Source organism: Xyrauchen texanus, chromosome 8 (genome assembly GCF_025860055.1).
Source record: "Xyrauchen texanus isolate HMW12.3.18 chromosome 8, RBS_HiC_50CHRs, whole genome shotgun sequence".
NCBI classification, from domain to species: Eukaryota; Metazoa; Chordata; class Actinopteri; order Cypriniformes; family Catostomidae; genus Xyrauchen; species Xyrauchen texanus.
The window spans coordinates 21,820,544-21,844,782 of record NC_068283.1 but is presented as its reverse complement, the minus strand read 5'-3'; the positions used below and the strand labels follow the sequence as shown (position 1 = coordinate 21,844,782).

The window sequence follows — 24,239 nt, the reverse complement described above, 5'->3', positions numbered from 1 at the left end:
AAACTGTAGAACAAAGCTCAGTGGAAGACCAATCACAGATGAACAGCCTGAAAACCCGGTGCACACCAGAGCTGGGTGATCAAATATTAAAATATTCTTGAAATGGGTAGTTAATATGGCTGGGCAATAAGACTATGTAAGGTCTACAAGATGGCTTGTTGAGCACATTACGTGATAAGATGTGCGGATTGACTGTCTCAGATGTGGAGGCAACTGAGATTCAACCTCTGCCAACCAGACTGAGGCGGGTCACTACGCAACAATGAGGACTTGGAGCGCATTGGCAATTGGACATTACAAATTGGGGAGAAAAACTCCTCCATGTGCAGCAGTGACAGTTTTGCAGACCCCTTGTCATTCTAGCTGTCAGTTTGTCCCCATACTTCCTGTAGCACTTGCCATAGATGTGGCTGTCTTGTGCATGAGAAGTGCCCGATCTTAGTCAAGCTGATCCCACAAGCGTGCGCTTGTAAAATGTATATTTTAAAGGCTCATTATTATGGTTCAATATTTCTCTGTAATGTAGAACAGTGTTAGCAATGTTACTTATAACATTCTTTCTCAGTCCTGGAACTCAAACCATTTTCTGACGCCGCTTGTACACTTTAAGAAAAAAAAAAACTACAGTAAAATAATTTGGTTTCTCAGCATCTTCTCCACATTTGAGTTCTTCCCAACAGTGGCTATATATGAGGTTCAGATTTTGACAATTGAGGGACTAATACACAACTACTACAAACAGGTAAAAACAATTATTGATGCTCAAGAAGGCAGCATAAGAAGAACCATGGGGTGCACATTTTTGAACAGGATGATTTGTGTAAATAACAGTACATTTTGTGTTATGTAGCTTTTGAAGGGCAGTACTACATAAAAACAATAATCTCTCATAGGCTATTTGTATACATTCTGAAAGGGTTATGCAAAGTTAACTGTATAGGCTATATAGTTTGTTAAAGTGTATATTTTATTTTATTTTAGATTTAGTTTTTTTTTTTTTTTTCACAATTTAACCACGTTTAGCTTTTTTAATTTGGAAATTCCATGTAGCCTATCCTATCCATACGATATAATATTGCATGTGTAATTTTGAAATAACTTGTCATGTCAGGTACACATTTTAACACAAAATTCACAACATTGTAACCAAAAATTCTAAATACAACCCCCACATCTGAATATACAAGTGCTTGTACTACATAAAAAGCGCAGTGTAGCTGTATAAATGTGGCATTGTCTGATGTCTCCATTAGAGGTCGCGTTTTATGGGTTTTTTTCAGGCTGATGCCGATCTTTTGAAATCCGGGTCGGCCGATGGCCAATAAATGCTGCAGATTTATTTTGGCCGATATTTGCTTGTTTTTAACCTCTTATTTTAACCTTTTATTTGAAAGATAAAATGTAACACAAATAATTACTTAGACAAAATTGCTCAAAAACATTTATTGAACACTTGACCAATCTGCACTTGTACACTTAAATGTAAAATTTATAATGTAAAAACATATTGTATATATAATGTATAACAAATATATTAAATAAACGAAGGATGTGTTACGAACTGCTCCGAGACACGAAGGTTGAGATCCAAATGCAGCTTTAATTAAGGGGCAATCCAGACACGTAATCCAATATTCAGAGCATCCAAGAGAAGTACAGGCATAACTAGGGATGGGTATCGTTAAGGTTTTAATGGTATTACTACTCTTACCGATACTGCTTATCGATCCGGTATTTTAACGGTATTCTTAACGGTTCTTAACCGACAGCAGAACCGATAACGTCCGAGCTTACCAAAGCCAGTCCTTCAATAGCCTATAGTGCGTTGGTATCTTTTTTATTACTTATTTATCTGCATTGAGTGACAACCCTCTCAAATATAAGACACACAAACAGAACAAATAAAAGTCTCAGATTCACTGTCTGTAATTGCAAAATTCTTGCTTACTAAGTTGTGATAATGCAACTTCAAATACGCTATCAATATCCAAAGTAGCGGAACGTCATGTCGCCTATCGCGTTTGTCGCGTTTTTTCTTGAAGTTGGCAGTAACATATCAAAAGCTTTTAATTAAATATTAAGGAGTTATAAGAATTTAATCCTTACCATTTTCTCCAAGGAACTTAACTCCTTCCTTGGAGGTCTGCTCACTCTGCTTGAAAATGACTCTAGGGGCAGCATGCGTCGAACACGTGTTCCAAAACAACACTAGGCTGCCCACAGATGCGCCTGCCTAATAATCGACTTGATATACTTTGATATTGGCCAATGCCGATTATGTTAAAAAAAATGCAAAAAAAAAAAAAAACATTCACGTGCTGCACGAAGAGATGGATCGTCTTTCAGCTCCTTGTTGAAAACAAAATGTTTGTTGGTGCATTTCTACTTGTGCTGAATGTCAGGATGACAAAGAGTGCGAGCCAAACGTATTACGTCATTGCCATGATATCTAGATAATTTTTCAGCAGATTTGCAGAAAGACTAAAACTAAAGTATTGTAAAATCAATGTGCAATGCTTAAAAATGTCTTCTCTGCAAACAATACCAAAGACAATAGCAAGAAGGAAAATTATTACATCAAATGTAAATAGAAAACAATCAGTGAGCCTACCAGCTGAAACCAGGACATAATTACAATGTTTAGAGAATTGTTGGTACATCCACAGGTACACCTCTAATTCAGTACACCTATCAGAAGCTAATTTGGTAATTGTCTAAAAAGCTTGACAAAATTTTCTGGAATTTTACAAGCTTCTGAAAGGCTGTAAAACAGTTAGCTTAGTTTATGTAATCTTCTGACCCACTGGAATTGTGATTGTCAATTAAAAGTGAAACAATGTGTCAGTAAACAATTGCTGGAAAGATTACTTGTGTCATACACGAAGATGATGTCCTCAACACGTAGCCAAAATTATATGTGAAATCTGTGGTTAAAAAAATTAGTTTCTATGGCTTCAACCTAAGTGCATGTAAAATTCGGACTTCAAAAGTATATACTGACTATCGTCACAAGGCTAAAAGGTTTGTTTTAGTCATATCACCCAGCCCTACTACATACTGTCTAGGTCATCCTCATATCCCATTCAAAACCCCCTTTTAAAACATAAGCTTGTTTGGGGTAGTTGAGGTTTACGAAATACACACAGGTCTTTTGAGTTGGTTTCAGAAGAGAGGATTATGTCAGAAGAAAACCCTGGTAACCCTCCCGCCGGGCAAGAAGCCACACTGTTGTTCATCTTCAATGCAAGGGCACACAGGAACAACATGCTCAGTGCAGACCAGGATATCAGTTTCTGAGCAACGTGTAAAGGGAAAGTCCTGTTAACTCAGCAGCAAATGAAGCGAGTTCACTGAGCAGTGGGCACATTAGCAGTTACTGCATCTATATAAATGTGTTTTGTAGAGGCGCCTCTCTAAAACCATGTAAAAACATACAATGACTTTCTTTTGTGGAACACAAAAGATGTTAGGCATATGTTAGCCTCAGTCACATTCACATTCAGTGTAACATACGAGTTTCACGGAGGAAAGGTTTGAAACAACAAGAGGGTGAGTGAATGATGACAGAAAGTTTGGGGGAATAAGCCTAACATCTTTTTTTATATTTGGGAAAACGTCATAAAAATAGAAATGGCTGAAAAGAACACACGTGACATCACTCTAGACACTTCAGATTAGCTTAAAAGGAAAACTCCTAGTTTACAAAATTTAAATAAATAAAAATACTATTAAACTTCATCTTCTATTAAAAGGTCCCCAAAATTGGATTACTTAACTGTCAGAATTTGAAGATCACCTGATAAAAAAAAAAGTGTGTATTCCCTTTTCTCCCGATTTGGAATGCCCAATTCCCACTACTTAGCAGGTCCTCGTAGTGGCATCGTCCCTCACCTCAATCCAGGTGGCGGAGGACAAGTCTTAGTTGCCTCCGCTTCTGAGACAGTCAATCCCCGCATCTTATTACGCAGCTCATTGTGCATGACACCATGGAGACTCCCAGCATGTGGAGGCTCTGAGATCCACACACAACTTTCCACGTGCCCCATTGAGAGTGAGAACCACTAATCGCATACAAAAGGAGGTTACCCAATGTAACTGTACCCTCCCTAGCAAACAATTTGGTTGCTTAGGAGACCTGGCTGGAGTCACTCCGCATACCCTGGATTCAAACTCGCGACTCCAGGGGTGGTAGTCAGCATCAATACTCGCTGAGCTAATATGAATTAATTATGAGCAAGAGTGAGGATGGATTAAATATTTTTGTTTCACTGTGCCTTGGATCTGCTGCGGAGCACAAGGGCCATCATTTTAATAACAGCTCAACATTTCTTCATGGATCATTCAATCCTTCTCCCAGCACCTGGTAATCTCAGGCTGGGATGGAGGAAAGGAGTAAGATGGGCCAGTCTCAGACATTAGGCCTGTCAGCCTCCAAAGACATAAAAGCATGAATAAAATGTACTATATTAAAATGGAAACAATACTCTTTCATGGCTCCCTACCCTAAAGAGTCCCAACTCTCCCTATATGGGGTAGGCATAGTGCCGGAAACCATTGTTTGGACAAAAGGAGAGAGAGCATTTGGGTGGGCATATCCTATCCAAACATCTCTTCCTCTGCCTTCAATCGGCAGACATCAGGGATTCTGAGGGGAACACTGCAGAGAGGGCAATAAACTTCTATAATGCAGTCTCACTGTCTGAATTTAGGAAATCAGTATTTTTTAAAAGGCACCATCTCACAAGCAAGTAGCCCATTTCCTAAATCAGTTTAAGCCATTAATAAATGCAGCTGAAAAACCTCATTGCTGGAAGGAAGACTTGCACAGACACTCATAGTAAAGATCATCCCATTATTGTACTTCATGACCAATGCAATACAGATTATTTCATTGCATTTTTGCAAAACCGATTTGCAATTAACGTTTTATTTTTGCTTTTGGAAAAAATTATAAAATCATTTATCACTAACCTCTGAAGATTATTTTTTACATTTTTATGGCAATATAAGTTTGTCCAAGGTTCTTCACTTAATTAAAATCTAACTTAAAATAGTATCTTTTAAAAAAAAATCTAGAACTTTGCACAATTTGTCCTTCACTATGCTAATTTGTTTTAGGGAATCTCTAACTATTTCAGTAAAACGCAATATGAAGGCCAGTTTACACCTGGTATTAAGATGGTTAGTGTAAGGACAAATCTCCATTTAGACCTGGTATTAACATGTGTCCCAAACGAGTCTGATGTGAACACTTGTGTTTGCATTTTGAGGGGAGGGTATCTGGTTTCAAGACAAAATACGGTTTATCAATCACTATGTCCATGTGTTCCTGCATGTAAATAAAGTGCAAAAAAAAAAAGACAAACAGTGCGTTAAAAAATGGTTTCTAAGCAACCAAATTGGCCCGGTTGGTAGGGAGGGTAGAGCAACATGGGGTAACATCCTCATGGTCGCAATTAGTGGTTCTCACTCTCAATGTATATGAATAGCATGAGACTCCACATGCTGGGAGTCTCTGTGGTGTCATGCACAACGAGCGACGTGATCAGATGCGTGGATTGACTGAGACTTGTCCTCCGCCACCTGGATTGAGGTGAGAAACCGCACCACCACGAGGACCTACTAAGTAGTGGGAATTGGGTGTTCCAAATTGGGGAGAAAAGGGGATAAAAAAAATAAAAATCATTCTTGTGCATGTAAATATATGCAGTTTTTCACATTTCCTTTTAATGCTGCATGTATCGGCCAATTCAATCACAAAATGTTCTGGACCCCATGTGAACTTGTACATCGTGCTAACCACTTATGATTGTATAATCCAAAATGCATAATAATACCAGGTGTAAACAAGGTCTTAAAGCAATGATAACCGATTAAGTGAAACAGCAATATCAGGAAAAATACTGGTCAAAACAATAATAATCGGCCATAAACCCTGTGATGATTCACCAAACTACATTTGACAGTTATAAACTGTATGCCCTCTTTTTGGTGCAAAGCAGACACTAGAGACAAAATAATAGTGCTGTTCTTAGGGGGTAGTGAGATCTGCACAGAGAGAACTAAATGGAGTGGATTGTGGATTATGTAAAGCCTAGAAATAAGAGGGTTGGAGCAAGGAGGTCTAAAAAGGGGGGTGGCTAGAGGCAAAGGGATCTTGGCTGTTGGAATTTAGAACAAGTTTAGTTTTGTTGCATGTCGGGTACATACCATAACCCCCAGAGGCTGAAGGTGCAAGGTTGTGAAAGCAGGAAGCCCAATAATATTTTGCACTCGACACACGTGGTGTGTGGATTACAATGTACAAAAGTGTTTTGTTGCCTTTACTCACACACGCTATGCAAGCAAGAATGCAAATTACTGGAGCCTGGTAGAGCAGAGGGAAGAACCTGCTTCAACAGTAACAGTCAAATTTGTTTTCCACAATACGTCTGCAAAGTGAAAACAGAGATTCCTTAGCTGGTTGAAGAGTAGATCTATCCTGTTATCAGCACTATTGATCTGGGCAGCAGTAAAACTGCTCTGTCTCATGTTGTTTCTTGTCCTAACCAGCATGAATCCGGTGCTCTGCATAAGTCCCAATTTGCCAATGCTGAGGATCACTAGAGCTGGGCAAAGATCACCTTTATCTCCTAGCTAAAACAGCAGACTCAGTGCATAGTACCCATTAAAGGTCAAGACAAATTCTTAACTTGTGCACAGGGAAATCAAATGTTGAGTTCCTAGACTACAAGAACAACAAACATATTGCTGCTTCATAAATGCTGCTCAGGAATTAATAAAAAATAAATAAAAATGCAAGGATGAGGCTGTGTGTGCAACATCCAATTAGTAATCTCTACAAGTAATAAAACTAGGCGTTGATTAATGAGTGCCAAGTCTTTGTGAAATCTACTCATTTAAAAATGGGGAAGTAAAATATTAGGAAATGAGCATGAATTTGAGATGACACTTGCTTATGTCAGGCCCTACTAAGATAATTTGTGATTCATTGAGGGAACCAACATCAACCAAACAGGTTATAAACACTAAATCACGCTAAAAAAAAATAAATCGTACACTAACTTTTAGAGGTCGACTGATATATCGGTTTTGACGATTAATCGGCACGATAACAGATTTCTGGAACTATCGGTTATCGGCAAATATCCACACAGATAGTTTTTCCCTCGTTGGTGCTGGAGCAGATATGAAGGGTCCACTGTCCTTATACAGTATGACAGCAGCCTCTAGAGGTGAAATAAAACTTCACTGATTTTTGACACACGAGATTACACTCTGTATGGAGCGGAACACTTCAGAGGCAGATTAAAACATCAAAGAAAACTTATGTATACAGTACATGTTGTCATATCATTATAAAATAATTAATTTGTCGACTAAATAATGCATTAGTAGAGAACAGCAGTATGTTTGCCAACAAGGCTGAGAGAATGCTAACAATAAAGCTAACCTCAAGCTGTTAGTACAATGTGACAAAAATACACGCAAGTCCTACTCAAATGTTTAAATGTCACAATTGTTACCATCTATTTGCATTAGTTTATATCCAGCTGGTCACATTTCTGCATTTGTTAACCAGCTAAGTTGCATATTTAAAACTAGTGACATGAGAAGGCAAATTAATATCTTTTTCATTGAATATCTAATTCAGTTTTTTATCCTCACTGTAATACGATGACTTCAGATCGATCACATTCTTGCGCTGAAAAAGGATAGACACATCCCTGCAAATACAGTTTAACAGAAAGCAGTCTCAATATGTTTTTAAAGTTCTTTTTAATTAGACAAATCATCTAAGAAATAGCGCTCCTGCACAAGACGCTGAATTAACAAAAATAAAGGGAAACAAAGACATTTGTCTAGCGCACGTTTACACAGAAAAACAAATGGATGGTTGCAAAAGCATTCGTGTGAACAGCTCCTTACAGTTGGTGAAGGTCTTTGGTCATTGGCCATCTCGTAAAAGCATTTCTTAGATTAAGCAATGAGTTGTTTAAATGCTTTGTCAGGAAAGATTTTCAACTTGGAAATGTGAGACTCGAGATTCTCACGTTCGGTTCCAGTCTGTTGTGTTTCATCTGTCTGAACTAGGGTTGCAACGGTATGAGATTTTCACGGTATGATACCAGTCTCAGAAAATATCACGGTTTCACGGTATTATACAATTACTATTATCAGTGAAAACAGAAGGGTTACTTTATTTTTTTTGAGCAAACACTTTATTATAATTGAAACTTGAACCTATTTATTTTATTGAAGTATATGTAAAAAAAAAAAAAAAAGTCTCCCTTTTGAAAATAAAATAAATAGAATAAATATGAAAACTAACAGAATTATAATAATAAATCGAAATATAAACATGATAAAAAAAATAGCATGCAACTATAAAATGTTAGTTTATATGTTAAATTAACTACTAAATGAAAAATAACAGCTGTGTGAGCTTTTGAAGTAATGTCCTATGATTATTAACAGTTAACATATACTGTAGGTGCGCCACAGTGAGGTCAGACTGTTCCTGTCTGTACCTTTATCTCAGTGCTTCTCAACTGGTTTTGCTTCAGGACAGATTTTACATTGGACATCAAGTGTCGACCTGCCATAGATTAAACAACGTGTATTTAATGGATCTTGGGTTGCATTTCCTTTTATGTTGCATAGTTTTGTTCATGGTTTTCCAGTACAACGACATGCATCAAGTGACATTATTTTTGTTGTTGTCAACAATTGACTTTCAGCACACAACTGAATAACAGACTACATGACTATGATAAATCAATACAGCAAGAGTTAGATTAACATACAGGCGCGAAGGGACTTCAACATTTCTAAATTACAAAAATAATAAATACATATACATATTTGTCTTTGGCTTGCTTGTGCTCGCATGTCAATGATTACTCCTCCGTGTGTCAACGATGCCGAGATCTACTGTTATATTTAATTTAATCACTGAGAAGTTTTACCTGCAAAATTAGTAGCAGCAAACATCACAAGCAGCCTCAAGAATGGACACGGAGTAGCCGTATAACACTTTTCCTTGAGCAGAATATTGCACTACAGATCACTAAGTTTGTTCAAAGGGGAAAGCCAGATAGAAATAGCGCACTCACGTGCATGGTTGCCAGATTGCACAAAATAAGTATTACATTAGGCGGAATATTTCCAATTTGCGCAAGTTTAACTCTTAAAATGGGGGTGTTGCATCTCTTATCTGGCAACCATGAGCATGTAAACGTGTTATGTCCCAATGCAAGTTAACTGAAATATCCAATGAAAAATAAAAACACTTTTACGATAAATGAGCCATGGGCCACATTAAACCATGTGGAGGGCCTGATCCAGCCCGCGGGCTGTTAATTGCCCATGCCTGCTTTAGCCGTTTGCAAGATTATCATTAAATCTGCTTTGGCAGTCCTAAATAGTCTCTCACTTGGGTGGCTGCCGAAATATCTTCAATGGGAGAACCATTGCTCTTTCCCTGCTGTCCGCAACCCAGTCCGAATAAACCAGTTGAGAAACACTGCTTTAACTCACACACTCACACACACACACACACACACACACACACACACACACACACACACACACACACACACACACACACTCTTGTCAGACCCCCTCGCCTCGCTTCTCGCTGACATTTTCAGACGAGGAGGAAAGGAGATGCGCAAGCGCATGTGAGATTCTCTGTCCGGTAGCATTGTTTTCTCAATACCGTAGATAAGCAAATGTACATGTATGATAACCGTCAATTTTCAAACCGTGGTATACCGTGAAACCGGTATACCGCTCCAACCCTAGTCTGAACAGCACCTGACCTGGGCTCATAGTCTGAGCCACTTCACCACAGAGTTCAGCCAAATACCACTGCTATCTGTGAATATTGCTACTCCACAAACAACAGTACTGAATAGAAAACTATGTGATATTTTGCTGTTATTATGAAGCTTGAGTCTTTAGTAGAAATCACTGCAAGTGTAACACTATTTGAACAGTCTATTGAAGAGTTTTCCATCCTTACTTTACGTTTAACTTATTTGTTTTATGCACATTAGTTAAAAATAAAATGGTATTTTTTTAACAGCCAGGATAGGAATGTTCTATGCAATAATATAATTATGCTGTATTTATTACACCCTCTTGTGGACTAAGGAAACAACATAAATTTTAAAATCAGCTGACTTTAAAATTTGATAGATAGATAGATAGATAGATAGATAGATAGATAGATAGATAGATAGATAGATATTTAATTTATAAAAAAAAGATACTAAAAAAAGTACAATACATTTTCATGGTTCTGTCAGTACTGTTATTTTTGTAATAAAGTTCAGCACTTTTTAACTTTGTGTTATTTTTTTTCAATCAGAATCAATTTTAAAAACTGTCGGATGATTAATCGGTTATCAGCAGGTACTGCCAACTTAGTTATCGATATCGGCCGACCTCTACTAGCTTTGATAAAATAAACGTATTAATGTAAAACTTTCAGTTGGGGCTTTAACTCTGAAGAAGTATTTTTGGCCATTTGTTTACAAAACCAATATATAAATTTTTTTTATAATTACTACTTGTTTTTTGTCATTTGAAATTTTGTCTTTGATTTAAAGTAAAAAATAGGAAATTGGAAAAATAGCCACAGGACACGGAGCATTTTGATTATTTGATTTCACAAATATATGGCTTGAATATTTGAGTCGCACATATGGGTGGACCTGAAATGCACCTTTCTTCTCATTGGCCAACCCGCACCATTGTCTTCCTCAATACTGTGAGACAGAATATAAGTTCTCTGCCATTTAATTGTTCAGATGAATTAATCTCAGTTAATATGAAATTCTTAATTTAAATTTGCGGTCTTTTCTGCATATCGGGGTGCCGTTTTCTGGTCTGTTTTGCATAACGTGGCAGCTCATTTTAGCTTAGGAAAAAACACAACATGAAACCAAAGGTTAGCTTAATTCATTAGTGCACATTTTTAAGGTTGTTTAATAATCTTTCATCAAAACAACCTTAATCCAGATCTGAAAGCACATTTTGGCTAGCAAAATAAATTATATTATTATATTCAATAACATCGTAGCCTGAAATGGATGGAAAAAATTAAGTCCCACCCTACATTTTTTCCTACTGAATATCCATATTCACTCAGAAATACACATTACAGAAGCAAATGCACGGTGAATGCCATTTCATACAGTCTGCAAAGATGAAGAAATATGGTTCAATAATTGATGGTAGGTGGAAACTCACCAGCTGAAATTCTCTGCGTCTGTCATAAGCGTTCTGTATGCCACTGTCAGCCCAGAGGGCACGGATCAAAGGCAGGTACTGCAGGAACACTTTGGTCTCCACCATCCCTTGTGACACCATGGCTGAACGTGTGTCAAAAGCCATCATAGTGTCTCCATGTGCCTTGTTTGAAGGGTCTCCCCAGGGAATATGCAGTTTCTCTCTGGCATCCACAAGCACTCGAATACCTATGAGGGCAGCCATGGCAGAGAACCTAATGTAAATATTATGAAATACAATCAACACGCCCCCATTAGAGATCGACTGATAGTGAATTTTGCCAATACCAGTAACTAAGGTGGTGGGAAAGCCTGATAACTGATTAATCTGCCGACAATGGATTTATAGGATGTCCAAAAAATAAAATGACTTCCTATGATGGGCACATACAAAGAGTTCTAAATTAGTAAAATCCCAGATGCAGTTTATTGATCAACCAAAATCCCCCAAATAACCATAAAAAAAATGTAAGATTTGGTTCATAACACTAGACTTAAGTATAAACAAGTCCGAAACTCTTATTTTGAAATGACAAATTGACAACAAAAATAAATAAACTATCGTCAACTATCGCCATAGATTTTTGCTTATAACGATAGTTCCAAAAAGGAACTCAGCACGATTAATCTGTTAAACTGATATATCGGTCTACCTCTATCCCATATTGTTAGTTTAGGCATGGAAGAGCAGAAATGCACTTACACACTTTGACACACAAGAAAGAGTTTTTATGCATTTAACTTGTTTCTGTGAATCGGTCAATGAATCTGTGAATCTCATTTAATATAAACTAAAATGGATAATATATGTTGCTATATTTCTATATCCTATTAAAATGCAATACGGTTCAAAATAACAATTTCCATTTTACATACAATGCCGTGTATTGACAGTTTTGGAGCTTGTTGATGCTCATTCAAGTTTCACAAGGCTATTATTACACCCCATTTTTGCAACACAGTACAGTATAAACAGTACTTTTTAAATCATTTACGAAACTATAGCCTAACAAGAGGAATTTTGTGTTGAAAATTATTAAAATCATCAAACTATAAAAGGCATAGGGCTACGTCAAGGAAACATATTCTAATTTTGCAGTGGCATTATTAGTTCGACTTTTGGTTAGACCAGTGCAACACATATGATCATAAGGTAATGATAGGCGACACTTCATCAGCTTCCCACACAAATCCTGGGTGAGTTTTGAGTGTCTGTAGTAAGTAACAGTGGTTGGTCTCCAGTTCTACATACACTGATTATAGGTGAGCCCCATTGTGAGCTGGTTTTCACACCTTGCCTTCTCTCACCTTTCAAAACGGTTGTCTCCAGCATCTATAGTACACTAAAACCTGCTAGACCTGTTTCCACTACCAGCTCACAATTACAGACCTAAAAGACAGAGCTTTTGTCAGCTTTCAGATATTTCCTTTTGGCTGGATTGGTGGAAGAGTTTTGTAGTTTTGTTTTTCTTGGTAACTAGGCATAGGCAAAATTGAAAGGAAAAGGAGAGCTGTTATCTTTCATTCTGCACAACAAATTTTCCATCCCAGACATTTACATGGATTGTTCTATCTGAACCATGTGTTGTTCAAAGTCAATTAGGTTGTTAATGGCCGCTTTTCACATTTCCAGGTTTGGAACACTGATGTAAACCATCCACCTTTATCCCGAACGCAAAAGTGTTCAAAGATTCACAAAAGACGGCGGTTTTAATTTTCCGGTCTACAGATTTTTCACTCGCATCAGTGTCATGTTCTTGGTAGATGTGATGCTTAGTGTATAAAATTAGTAAAAACTGTCCAAAAAAAATATAAAAAGGAAGTGGCTTAAGTTCATAGTGCTGATACTTTAGAGCAGGAATACGCAAATTACATATCTTGCAGCCTACTTTTAGGAATTGGTGGGTGACTAGAAGCCTGTGAAGAAAACGTCCTTTAATATAGCTAATTCATTTATTTGGTCACCTTATCACCTCACCTTGATCAAAACAGTCAGAATTGCTGGTCAGACACTTTCTTTTTCCAGAACAATGTAGTCAGTTTTAAATAGTATATTTAAGTCTTATTTACACACGATTCACACATTAAAGTTTGTGACAGTAGTTCATCACTTTGTATTGCAGGCAAAATTGTGGTCTCTTTTGAAAGAGGACATTTGGACGTTTGTTGTCCAAAAGTCATAATTAACAAAAGTCATGAATTAAAAAAGGTTAGAAAAGCTTTAATTAATATAGGTACTCCACTAAAATATCATAATTCTGCTCTAAACATCACGTTTGTGATATATTAAAAGTATAATTGGAAGAACCTTTACTTTAATACACTGACTTAATACCATCATGAAATTAGACAAAGTCCCATAAAATCCAAACACAAGTTGTGCAGAGGCTCATATTACATGGTGTAAAAGGTGACGGGACTTCTCTGTTCACACTTGTGACAAGGGCTGAAATGATTTGTCGACGTTATAGACAGCGTAGGCAATAAAAAGTTGTAGACAAAAATTTTCATTGCCGAATAATCGTTTGATCTAATTTAATGTAACATGTCACATTAAACGCTAATAATGGTGCGAGAGCAGCATGCAGTTCGTGCCTGACTGAGGAAGAATTACACAGCTCACAGTCCAGATGCACTATAAACTTTCCAAACACCTTCAGCTTATGTAGATCACAAAGTATGAGGAAATTATAAAATAAGTAAATACAGAAGCACTCTTGCTGTGGAATAAGCAGAGCCGGAGATCTTTAAATGAATACCCCCACGTTACATCTTAAATGCAGTTATATTTAATGTGTATAGCTTTACGCTCATCCCTAGAGCACATACGCTTAATGCAGCTAGATTATAATGTTATGGCTCGCAACTTATTGAATCATAATGTCACTGTGTATTTCTTATTGTGAAGAAAATTGCCAATATGCAGCTTTATTAATACGAGAGAGTTTTTGTTTTGTGAATTAAAGATGGATTGAAGTGAACAGAAAGGTGAGAGGGGTAGTCTTTGCCCCATTATACACTGCAACAAAATACGTTTATGATTTGTTTTAGCTTGTTTTCCAATATAAATATCTAAAACTCATTTTAAAAACTTGCATTTCCTTAAGCAGCAAGAATGCAGAAGAAAAACATTGTTATCTGAGAATGTTGTATATAATATTAAAGATACAAATGCATTCACCTGAGAAGAAGCATACAAGATATTTATACTTGCTTTTAGAGAATAGCTCTTGAATATAAGTATATTTTGTCTTTACTGCACTCCCAAAAGTGTAACCATGTGAAAAATACACTTATAGACAAAATACACTTACTGTATATTTAAGATACATCCTCTTAAAGCAAGTCTAAATATCTTATATGTTGCTTCTCAAGTAAATTGTTCAATTTAATTAGGAAATGTATCTTCTTTTAAGGATTTTTAGACATTTCTAAATGGAAAACAAGACAAAAACACTTGATAACAATAGAATTTTTTTGCAGTGAATTTCTTTACTGAATTAAAATTATAAAAAGGTTTTTTTCCCTTTAATTCAGTGAATGTCAAATTAATGAGGTATTTTTAAAAGATGACCCCCCTCCCCCTCCCCTTTATTGTTAGTAAGCATATTTACAGCCTTTTAAGTCAGGACACAAGCAGATTAATCAGTTATGAGCTAATGATTAATGGTTGCAATATATCGCAGAATAATCGTTAGATTAATCGATTATCAAAATAGTCATTAGTTGCAGCCCTACTTGTGACTAGATTGTCCAAAATGTATCTTCATTCCAGGTAAAGCAAAACATGGTCCATACAGTCAATCAAGTAAACTACAAGGCATTGGCTTGCCATTCTTAATTTTAGATCCTGCATGAAGTTTTGGATCTCACATGCAGTAAATAGGGATGGGAATTCATCAATAATTTGGTATTTGAATATTTAAGCTCATAAAAAATAAATAATATTCTATTATTTAAATTAATGTAATTAATGAGAAAGATATGTTGAAAAATATTTTTTTTTTTGTCAAAGTTTGCATCACCATTAAAAAAAAAAGGGCTGGCAGATATACGGTATAATGTTTCATATCATTCGGTATCCATAATTATTGATACATTTTAATAACCTTTTGTAAACAAACACCAGTAGAAAAAAAGGTTTGAATTGAACCACTGTATTTGTAATTTATCCACTATTTATGCACACAAATAATTATTTTAGTTTTAACAGTCAAAAACAAAAGAAAATTTAAACAAACATCTTTCTTATATCTTATATGAAGATGAAATACACAAGTGTTAAAGAAACTATTGAACTTAATAAAATGTTACAAATATCGTAGGATTTCTCAAAAGGCATTGTTGCCAAGTACCTCACCATCGTGGACTGCTTGTGGGTTGTTTGTTGAGGTGGATGTATGTTGTAGCGGACGACATGCTGCATATTCCAAAGGGTGGAAGCGGTTATAGTGATGAAATAATTAGTTGCTTATGTTTCCGTACTTGGCCGGGACATGTTTTTTTTGTTGTTTTTTTTTTTCAAAGCTTACACACAACGGTGTTCTGATGTTGGTCAGACGTAAAGAAACCAAAAAACTGCCACACATTCGAACTGACATGTCCTATTTTTTTTTTTTTATATAATATCCTCATCGCCGGCAGGCACGGCAGTAATTTTCGCATGTGTTCGTGTGTTCTGATGTAACATGGCGATGGTGCAAACGAACCCCACAGCAACGTAACTTGTTAATGGCTGTTTGCTTGTCACTCGTAGCTTGCTCCTCTATCAAGCAATATGTTAGGCTATTTATGATCCAGGAATGGCGCATACTTGAGTTGTTCATGCAACCAAACTTCATGTCTATTTACATTTGAATGCATTCACAATTGAGCGTTATATTGAACATTTTTATATAGTTATCAATAAAAGTGTATCGTCGATAAATACCTATACCGTTTTATCGTCCGGCCCGATCATATCCTGTTTTTTATATATATATATATAAACAATGCATGAAAACAAAAAAATTATGAAAGCGTTAAGCTCACGCAAAGCGAAGAAAAAGAAACCGCTAATGTAGACTGACACAGTTAACGTAAAGGATTAATATAAACACTCGCCATATATGTATCATGTTTATATTGTATCTCATGTCATGTTTTTGTTGAGAAAAACAAGCATATCCACGTGCTCGTAAACTATATACTCTTTTATACATGCCAGTTTAAATGATGGAATGTCCCTTACCTCAGCTAGCATAGTCTTTCTCGGATGCCATGTTTGGTTTTTACAGAAGCGTCTTGGGATTGTTGCTACGGGGATGCTGCCTTCACGATGAGCTGCACATATATGAGAGTTAAGTGTTCAACGCTTATCCAGAACATTTAAACAGGAACCCTTGTGTCCACACTCAACAGCGCCTCCCAGTGCATTCTGTTATAACTGCAAGTTTAATTTGTGTTCAGGATTTAACATGCATCTATCTCACTGTATATATGACCATCAAAGCAAAACTTTTTGAAATCCAAATAGTATTGCAGAACGATTTTTCAAAATATGCAACTACTCGTGCACATCCCTAGCAGTAATCACCCTGTTCAGGGGTCCTTGTACAGGATAGGTCCTTAATTGTTCTCTCGACACATTCTGGTGTAAGGTGATGGCAGGTCAAGTGTGTTTAACCAAAGGACCTTTTAAGAGATCAGCAATATCCAAGTAGAGGTCCATTAGTGCAGCACACAAATGCATGTAAAGAGAGTAGTCTCTATTAAATACAAGTCCTACAGCAAAATCAATCTAAGCCCATTTTAGGTGCAGTGAATATAAAAAGGCTACACATCTCTGTTAAACCAGCAGGTTTTTGTGATGTAAAAAATGAAACAAAGATTAAGAGTTTTTGCACCTTTAATGTAAAAATTACAACCTATGCAATGACACTGAAAACCAAAGTGACACATTTCAGTGAAAAAACAAAACTTAAAATAACTTAACTACATAAGTGTGCACACCCTTTTATAATTGGGTATGTGGCTTTGTGTTCAGAATCAACTAATCAAGCTCAGGTAAAACAGAACACACCTGTCTTCACCTGAAGTGACTCTGATTAACTCTCAGATGTTCTTGTAGGATTTTTCTGACATCTCGGTTGCATGCTACTACAAGAGCCATGGGCCACAAAGAGTTTACAAAGCATCAATGGGATCTCATTGTTGAAATGTATCGCTCCAGTAAGGGCTATAAAAAAAATGTCCAAGGCATTAGACATCCCATGGACACTGTGAAGACAGTAATCAGCAAGTGGAGAAAGTATGGCACAACAGTGACCTTTTCAAGAACAGGACACCCCTCCAAAATCGATGAGAAGACAGAAAGAAAACTGGTCAGGGAGGCTGTCAAGAGGCCTACAGCAACATTAAAGGAGATGCAGCTCTTTCTGGCAAGTACTGGTTGCTCCCTACTTGTAGAGGTGTGAATCTTTACTGGCCTTTCGATTTGATTACAATTCAAAGGGTAACGATTTGATTATAAAATGATTCTCGATGCATCTTGTCCTTCAATATTCTTTTTTCAGTTTCTTCAAAATAAATGTTTTACTCTATTTTCCCTTTCAGCTTTTTATTAAACGGCTGTTTTAAAAATCAGAATGAGTCACATTACATAAACTGGCCTTTTACATTCAGTATGAGCTGTGAACCAACATGGAACATCCACAAGATTAAATAAATGGTTCTATAGTTTAAAAGAGTATCTCAGTTTTTTTCATTTAACCTTATAAAATTCTCTTAAAAAGCACAAAAACATATTGGTTCTCCATCAAAACACACTGAATACTATTACTTCAACTGATTATATTATTATTTTTGTTTAAGCATTGTAAATAATTTAATTATTTAAAATTAATCTATGCCATGCTATTCATTTTTAAGCACAAATGGAAGTCGCTGGTCCATAATGAGAGATATATCTGCTTCTTTGATAGTGCAGCTGTCAGCTTCTCCTCTCCTCACCTGCACAGGTGATAAAGCAGTTTAAATAGTGCAGTTGTTGCAAAATAATTTTATGAAAACATCACCAACATCTCTTAAACCGCTGCCTCATCATTATTTTCTTCTGTTTCCCCCGTTGTGTGCAAATCAGTGCAATGGTCATGTGTTTGATACAACTGGTCTGCTACCAGTCGTGTTTGTGCACTTGACTTTAGTGTATGCACTTAACTCGCATCTTTATTTCTACATCTGTCTTTGGCTTGCACCACTGTTCTGCCATTATTTAAACTGAAGTCAGAATCAATTCGAGTATGAATCGCGATGCATCGCTGAAACTATTTTTTCCAACAGCTCTACCTACATGTGACAACTTTGACTAGGCCACTCCCCAAAACTTACATTTGGCTTCTTTTGAGACATTCAGAGGTGGACTTACTCCTTTGGATCATTGTCTTGCTGCATAATCCAGATGTGCTTGAGCTTCAACTCACAGACTGATCTCCTTTAGGATTTTGTGGTAGAGAGCAGAATTCATGTTTCCCTCAATTATTGCAAATCACCCTGTCCCTGAAGCAGCGAAACATCCACACACACCATCACACTACCGCCAGCATGATTGACCGTAGGTATCATATCCTTTTTCAGAATACTGTGTTTGATTTAATCCAGACGTAATGGGACCCCTGTATTCTAACAGTTCCACTTTCGACTCATCTGTCCACAGAACATTCTCCCAAAATATTTGAGGATCATCAAGATGTTTTGGCAAAATTCAGATGAGCCTTAATGTTCCTCTAGGTCAGCAGTGTTTTCTCCTCACCACTCTTCCATGGATGCCATTTTCGGCCAGTGTCTTTCTGAAAATAGAGTCATGAACAGTGACCATTTTTGATGTGAGAGAGGCCTGAATTTCCTTGGATGTTGTCCTTCGCTTTTTTGAGACTTCCTGGATGAGTTGTCGCTGTGCTTGTAGAAGAATTTTGGAAGGTCGGCCACTTCTGGGAAGGTTCACTACTGTGCCACGTTTTCTCCATTTGGAGATGATGGCTCTCACTGTGGTTTTTTGGAGTCCCAGAGCCTCTGAAATAGCTTTGTAACCCTTCCCAGACTGATGTATTTCAATCACCTTTTTCTTCATTTCTGGAATTTCTTTTGACCTTGGCATAGTGTGGTACTGGGTGAGACCTTTTAGCCAGCAACATGCTGCCAAAAAAGTTATATTTAGGTGTTGATTTGATTGAACCTGACTGGCAGTAATCAGGCCTGGGTGTGTCAAGTCCAACTGAACCACATTATGAATACAGTTTCATAGATTTGGGGTTTTATTAACTAGGGGTAAATACTTTGTTACACAGGCCCAGTTGGTTTTGGATAACTTTTTTGCTTCAATATATAACATTATCATTTAAAATCTGTATTTTGTGTTTACTCAGATTGCCTTTGTTTTATGTTAGATTTTGTTGAATTCGATATTGTTTGAAACAATTCAGTAAGAGATATACACAAAAACAGAAGAAATCAGGATGGGGCAAATATTTTTCACAGCATTGTATGAACAACAGCAGGATTAAACAAATGTATGCTCATCTGAACTATGCAGGATTATAATTATAATCATGGGCCTTTAAGAGCAACTATTATGGTTTTTAAACATACCTAATTTAGTTTTAAAGGTCATGCATCCAAGGTCAAAAACACTTTAATTTGCTCATAATTTAAATTGCAGCATTACCTTTTTTTTCCCCAGTGTCAAAAACAACTCATTCAATGATCCGTTCTAAAGCGTTCACTCTAAACTCCTCCTTTCAGAGTCTACTCTGCTCTGATTGGTCAGATGTCCCAGTCTGTTTTGATTGGTCTACCGCTTAGTGTGGTGTTTGAGGGCGGGTCAGAGCAGCCAATGAAGACCAGAGGCAGGTTTTTGTTACTAAATTACATGGGTTGATACAGGAAGTAAATCTGTAATTACTAACGACTCGATTCAGGTGTTCAGAATCGGTTCTTTCTTTTGGGAGTCAATAACTCCATTTGTTGTGCACTTTCATTATTGAAACTTTGCAGACTTTTTTTTTTACATTCACAAAAGGTATCAGTATCTTGAATTGTAGACTTTCACACTTTGACAATAGAAGTGTCCAGAGAACTTGACTTACTGACCACAATTTACCAACGAGTAACAACGTAAAAGCACTGAGTAAACACTTAAATATCCTCTCTTATGGATTGGACCTAACAAACACCCTGAATAACTAAATGGATCTTGAGTGAAATGTGAGAAAGGAATCAAAATGTTACGTTGGTTATTTCGGTGCCTTTTCTCTCTAGGATTTATAAGGAGATATTTTTGTGTTTTCTGGAATGCCTTAGGATTAGATCCAAACAGCCATTTCACTAAATGCTTCCTGTTTAAGTTGAGCTAGGGAAGGATATGATGTTCGTGACCGCTGCAGACAGTCTCCACAAGATCTCTGCTGAGCATTTATACATGACCACTGCACAGTGAAATATTAATCTCATACAGGAAATCTCACAATCTCTGCACTGGAAATCCCCAGCTGAGGCAACCCAACTGGGTAGCCCTGTATAATATAAAGCGGGTACTGATCATTTATCACATCCTCTTTTGACGGTACAACGCATGCAAGCAATATGAAACCAGTCATGAACCTTTCTGAAAAAAACATACATAAATGACTAAAATACTATCAAGACATAAAACAATAATGGCACATGTGTCTGTCACAAATGGACCTTCAAAATACCCAGATAGTCAAATTTTCAAAACAACAAATACTACATAATAGAATATATAGTGATATATTTTGCAGTTACATTTTTCATAAATCAAAGACATAAATATACAATACAAATGTAGAACAGGATTCAATACTTCCACACTGAAATGTCACAAGCTCAGAAACTGAGCTAAACACTGTAAAAAAAATCCAACTTCCATTTTGTAATGCAAACGCTCTTTTAAAAGCTGATTGAACTATCAAATGTAGAAAAGTTTGAGATCACTTACAATATCAGTAAGCTTAACGTTTATGCCATTCAGTGTGATCAACTTAAAATTTTAAACAACAAGAACATACTATGTCAAGTTTGGTCTAGAAGGTTGAACTTACTGTCTTTTGAGTATGCTCAGTTTGATCACATCTGTGGCAGAAAACTTCCCCCCTGCTTATCATTGCCACCAGAGTGCATTCACTGCTAGTTTGGCTAGATACTTTGACAAGGAATATTTTCTTGTTTACTATAATCTATTTATGTTATGTAAATATTGATTAGTGATATTTTTGTCAGATTGTGGGATTGCTGTATTGACCTTACTTGTTGACAACCTAATGCACAATAACTGCATTCGTCTATTTGTGGATTTTCTGCAGAGATTTTGTGAACTGAATTTCGTGAAAGTTACTGTATTAAGTAAATTAAGGCCAGTGCTCCCATGGACATAGAAAATCAGAAAATATCAAGTAATTTAAAATTTGTGTTTTGATTCTTAACAATTTTCTCCATTAGTCTTGGTAAAGTCCTGAAAATTCAAGAGTCAAAAGATGTGTGAACTTCATTTTGTTGTATCTGCTACAGAGCATGCCAGTTGGAGAAGCAATTTGTGTGGAGGCAATACCCACAATCCCTTGCACTTTATTTACTGTGTGTGTCTTTGTTCAAAATATGGCAACATAAAAGTACATGAAACTAATTACGGTTTAGAATTAATACAATCTTCTTGTTTTTTTTTAATGATGATATCTTCCTCCAAACTTAATGTTAGCTTGTTAAACTTGAGTAAGCATGCAGAAATCACTGTTATTTCTGAGTTATTTCTTTATTTTTCTAGTTAACTGAAACCACTGACAAACTTTAATTGATAAGCTGATACAACTAATTTGCCCTTAAATTGAGAAAACTCAAAAAAAGAACTGAAGCTGGTTGCCTTCATTTTTATGTTTTCTCAACTTTTTATTGTTTTACAGTGCATATAACACATAAGATACATGTATTCTCACAGGCACTTTTTAATGTCTAAATAGACGCACAGCATGATAGAACACACAAATGACAATAGCCATATCATACTGTTCACGTGTTACACTTTTTTTTTTTTTTTTTTTTAATCGAATATCAAAGTCAAATTAACACTATTACATATTTCGGGTCCTTAATGACCCTTTGCACTTTATGAACAAATTATGTGTAATTTAAGTTATAAAATATATTATTTATTACAATTTTGCATAATTTTTTTACACTATTCAGAAGAGAAAGATTGAGAAATACTAAAGAGGTGTGGGGATATCTACAAAAAATGGATGAGGCACAGGGGGTGGAATGAGGTCCTGTAGTCACTAAAGACCCAAGGTTTAAATGTTAAAATCTGTTTAAACGAAAATGTGGTTGTCTTCTAAGCTTTTAAATAAAAACCTGGCTTTATGGTGTGAAACTGTGAAATCATAGCAGCAACAGTAAATCTGGGTAGTTTCCATAACAGGTGCAGTGTCAGTGATAACCCAACATCATGTGCCACTCAGGACACCACAAAATTCACAGATCCACAAAACACGTGGATTTAGACGCGTCCTTTGAAGAGATGCCCAATTAGTCCATAAACAGTATATACATCTTACTAACGAAAAACTACAATTAAAATGTACATAAAACGAGGAAGCTTTAGTCCTAAACAAACCGCTGAATGATTTGAATCAACAATCACGGCGATTATTTGAGTCAGTGCTGTGCTCTCGGCAGACACCAATCTCTTTGTTATTTATGAAACAAGAGAGAGCTTGTTTACAATTTAAGCCGGGTTTTCGAGCAGGATTGATTTATTTTACATAATCCAGTTTCGGTTATGGCATTACCTCGTGCTGACAAAATATTAGTACACGGACGGACATTTAGCCGCTTTGGGGACTCCTAAAACGAACAGAAAATTTGAAATAACACCTAAACTAGAATAGAAATTAGTATAATTATTCGGTCAAATGAATATATGCTGGTTGTTATAAAACCATTACATGGGGAGATTGGTGCTCTCTTCAAATCCGCTAAAAACTAAAGCACGAGCATTCTGGTTAAAATCACGCCGTCTTGTCTTTTGAGACGACTGAAATCAGAGGTCCGATTTAATCAGTCTGGACGTAATGAGACCATGTTCTGCGACAGAAATGGGCTCCATCGCTTAGGTCTTTGTTCAAGATCACGGCGGTGAAAAGTTGAGAATAGCATGGGCGTTTCTCCTGGGCAGGTTACAGCGCAACTTCAGCTAACGCGAGCTAAACCTCGTTTGAAACTCACTTCACCAACACATGGTCTCCTTAAGACCCCACACGACACATTCCAGAGGTCTGACGGGGAGAAACGCACATCCTACCTTTAATAATATTACTGTAAATGGTGGATCTGAACTCCTCTTTGGCCCGCTGGTCGAAGTCCTGCCCGTGTATGATGCGCATCTGCTTGAGGAAAGTGGACTTGCCGCTCTCCCCGGCGCCGAGCAAAAGTATCTTGACTAGCCGTTTCACATAGGTTTTGTCTTTCAGAATACGCCTGTCTATCTCTTTAGACTTCCTCAGTTGTTCCGCCTCGGTGCTGTTGAGAAGACAGTTTGGAAAACAAACGGATAGAGAGGACCGGGACGGCAGGAAATCCGCCATGTTTGTGCAACTTCATCGATACAGCAGGTAGTGAAACTGCGCGCGCCAGAGTGCTCGTGGCGGGCGGGGCGCTGTTACCATAACACTTAGCGCGCGCGCAGTGTTGGTGATGAAAGTTTGGGCGGGTTCCAAACACATATGAGGCAGGCAAAAAAAGTGAGGGGGGCGGACTAAAACTATGCTCTTCACTCTAGTTAGTTGTGCCTCCATTCTAGTTAACCCCTGTTAACATAATAAAATATATGTACTGAAGACATTCATTGGACAAACCATGCTAGACCAATTCATTTGATTTATAGGCCCAGAATCA

The 24,239-nt window shown here is 36.8% G+C and overlaps 1 protein-coding gene across 1 annotated transcript in view; it reads right to left on the bottom strand.

Moving 5' to 3' along the window:
* LOC127647859 (guanine nucleotide-binding protein subunit alpha-13) overlaps positions 1 to 23,964 on the bottom strand; it is a 40,625-nt gene extending 16,661 nt beyond the window's left edge. Inside the window, exons 1-2 of the mRNA XM_052132359.1 lie at positions 23,647 to 23,964; positions 11,260 to 11,486 (exon numbers count right to left, since the gene is read on the bottom strand). Of these exons, the coding sequence (XP_051988319.1) occupies positions 11,260 to 11,486; positions 23,647 to 23,929 (510 nt within the window). The 5' untranslated portion in view covers positions 23,930 to 23,964. The remainder of the gene's footprint in view (positions 1 to 11,259; positions 11,487 to 23,646) is intronic.
* Between the last annotated feature and the right edge of the window lie 275 nt (positions 23,965 to 24,239).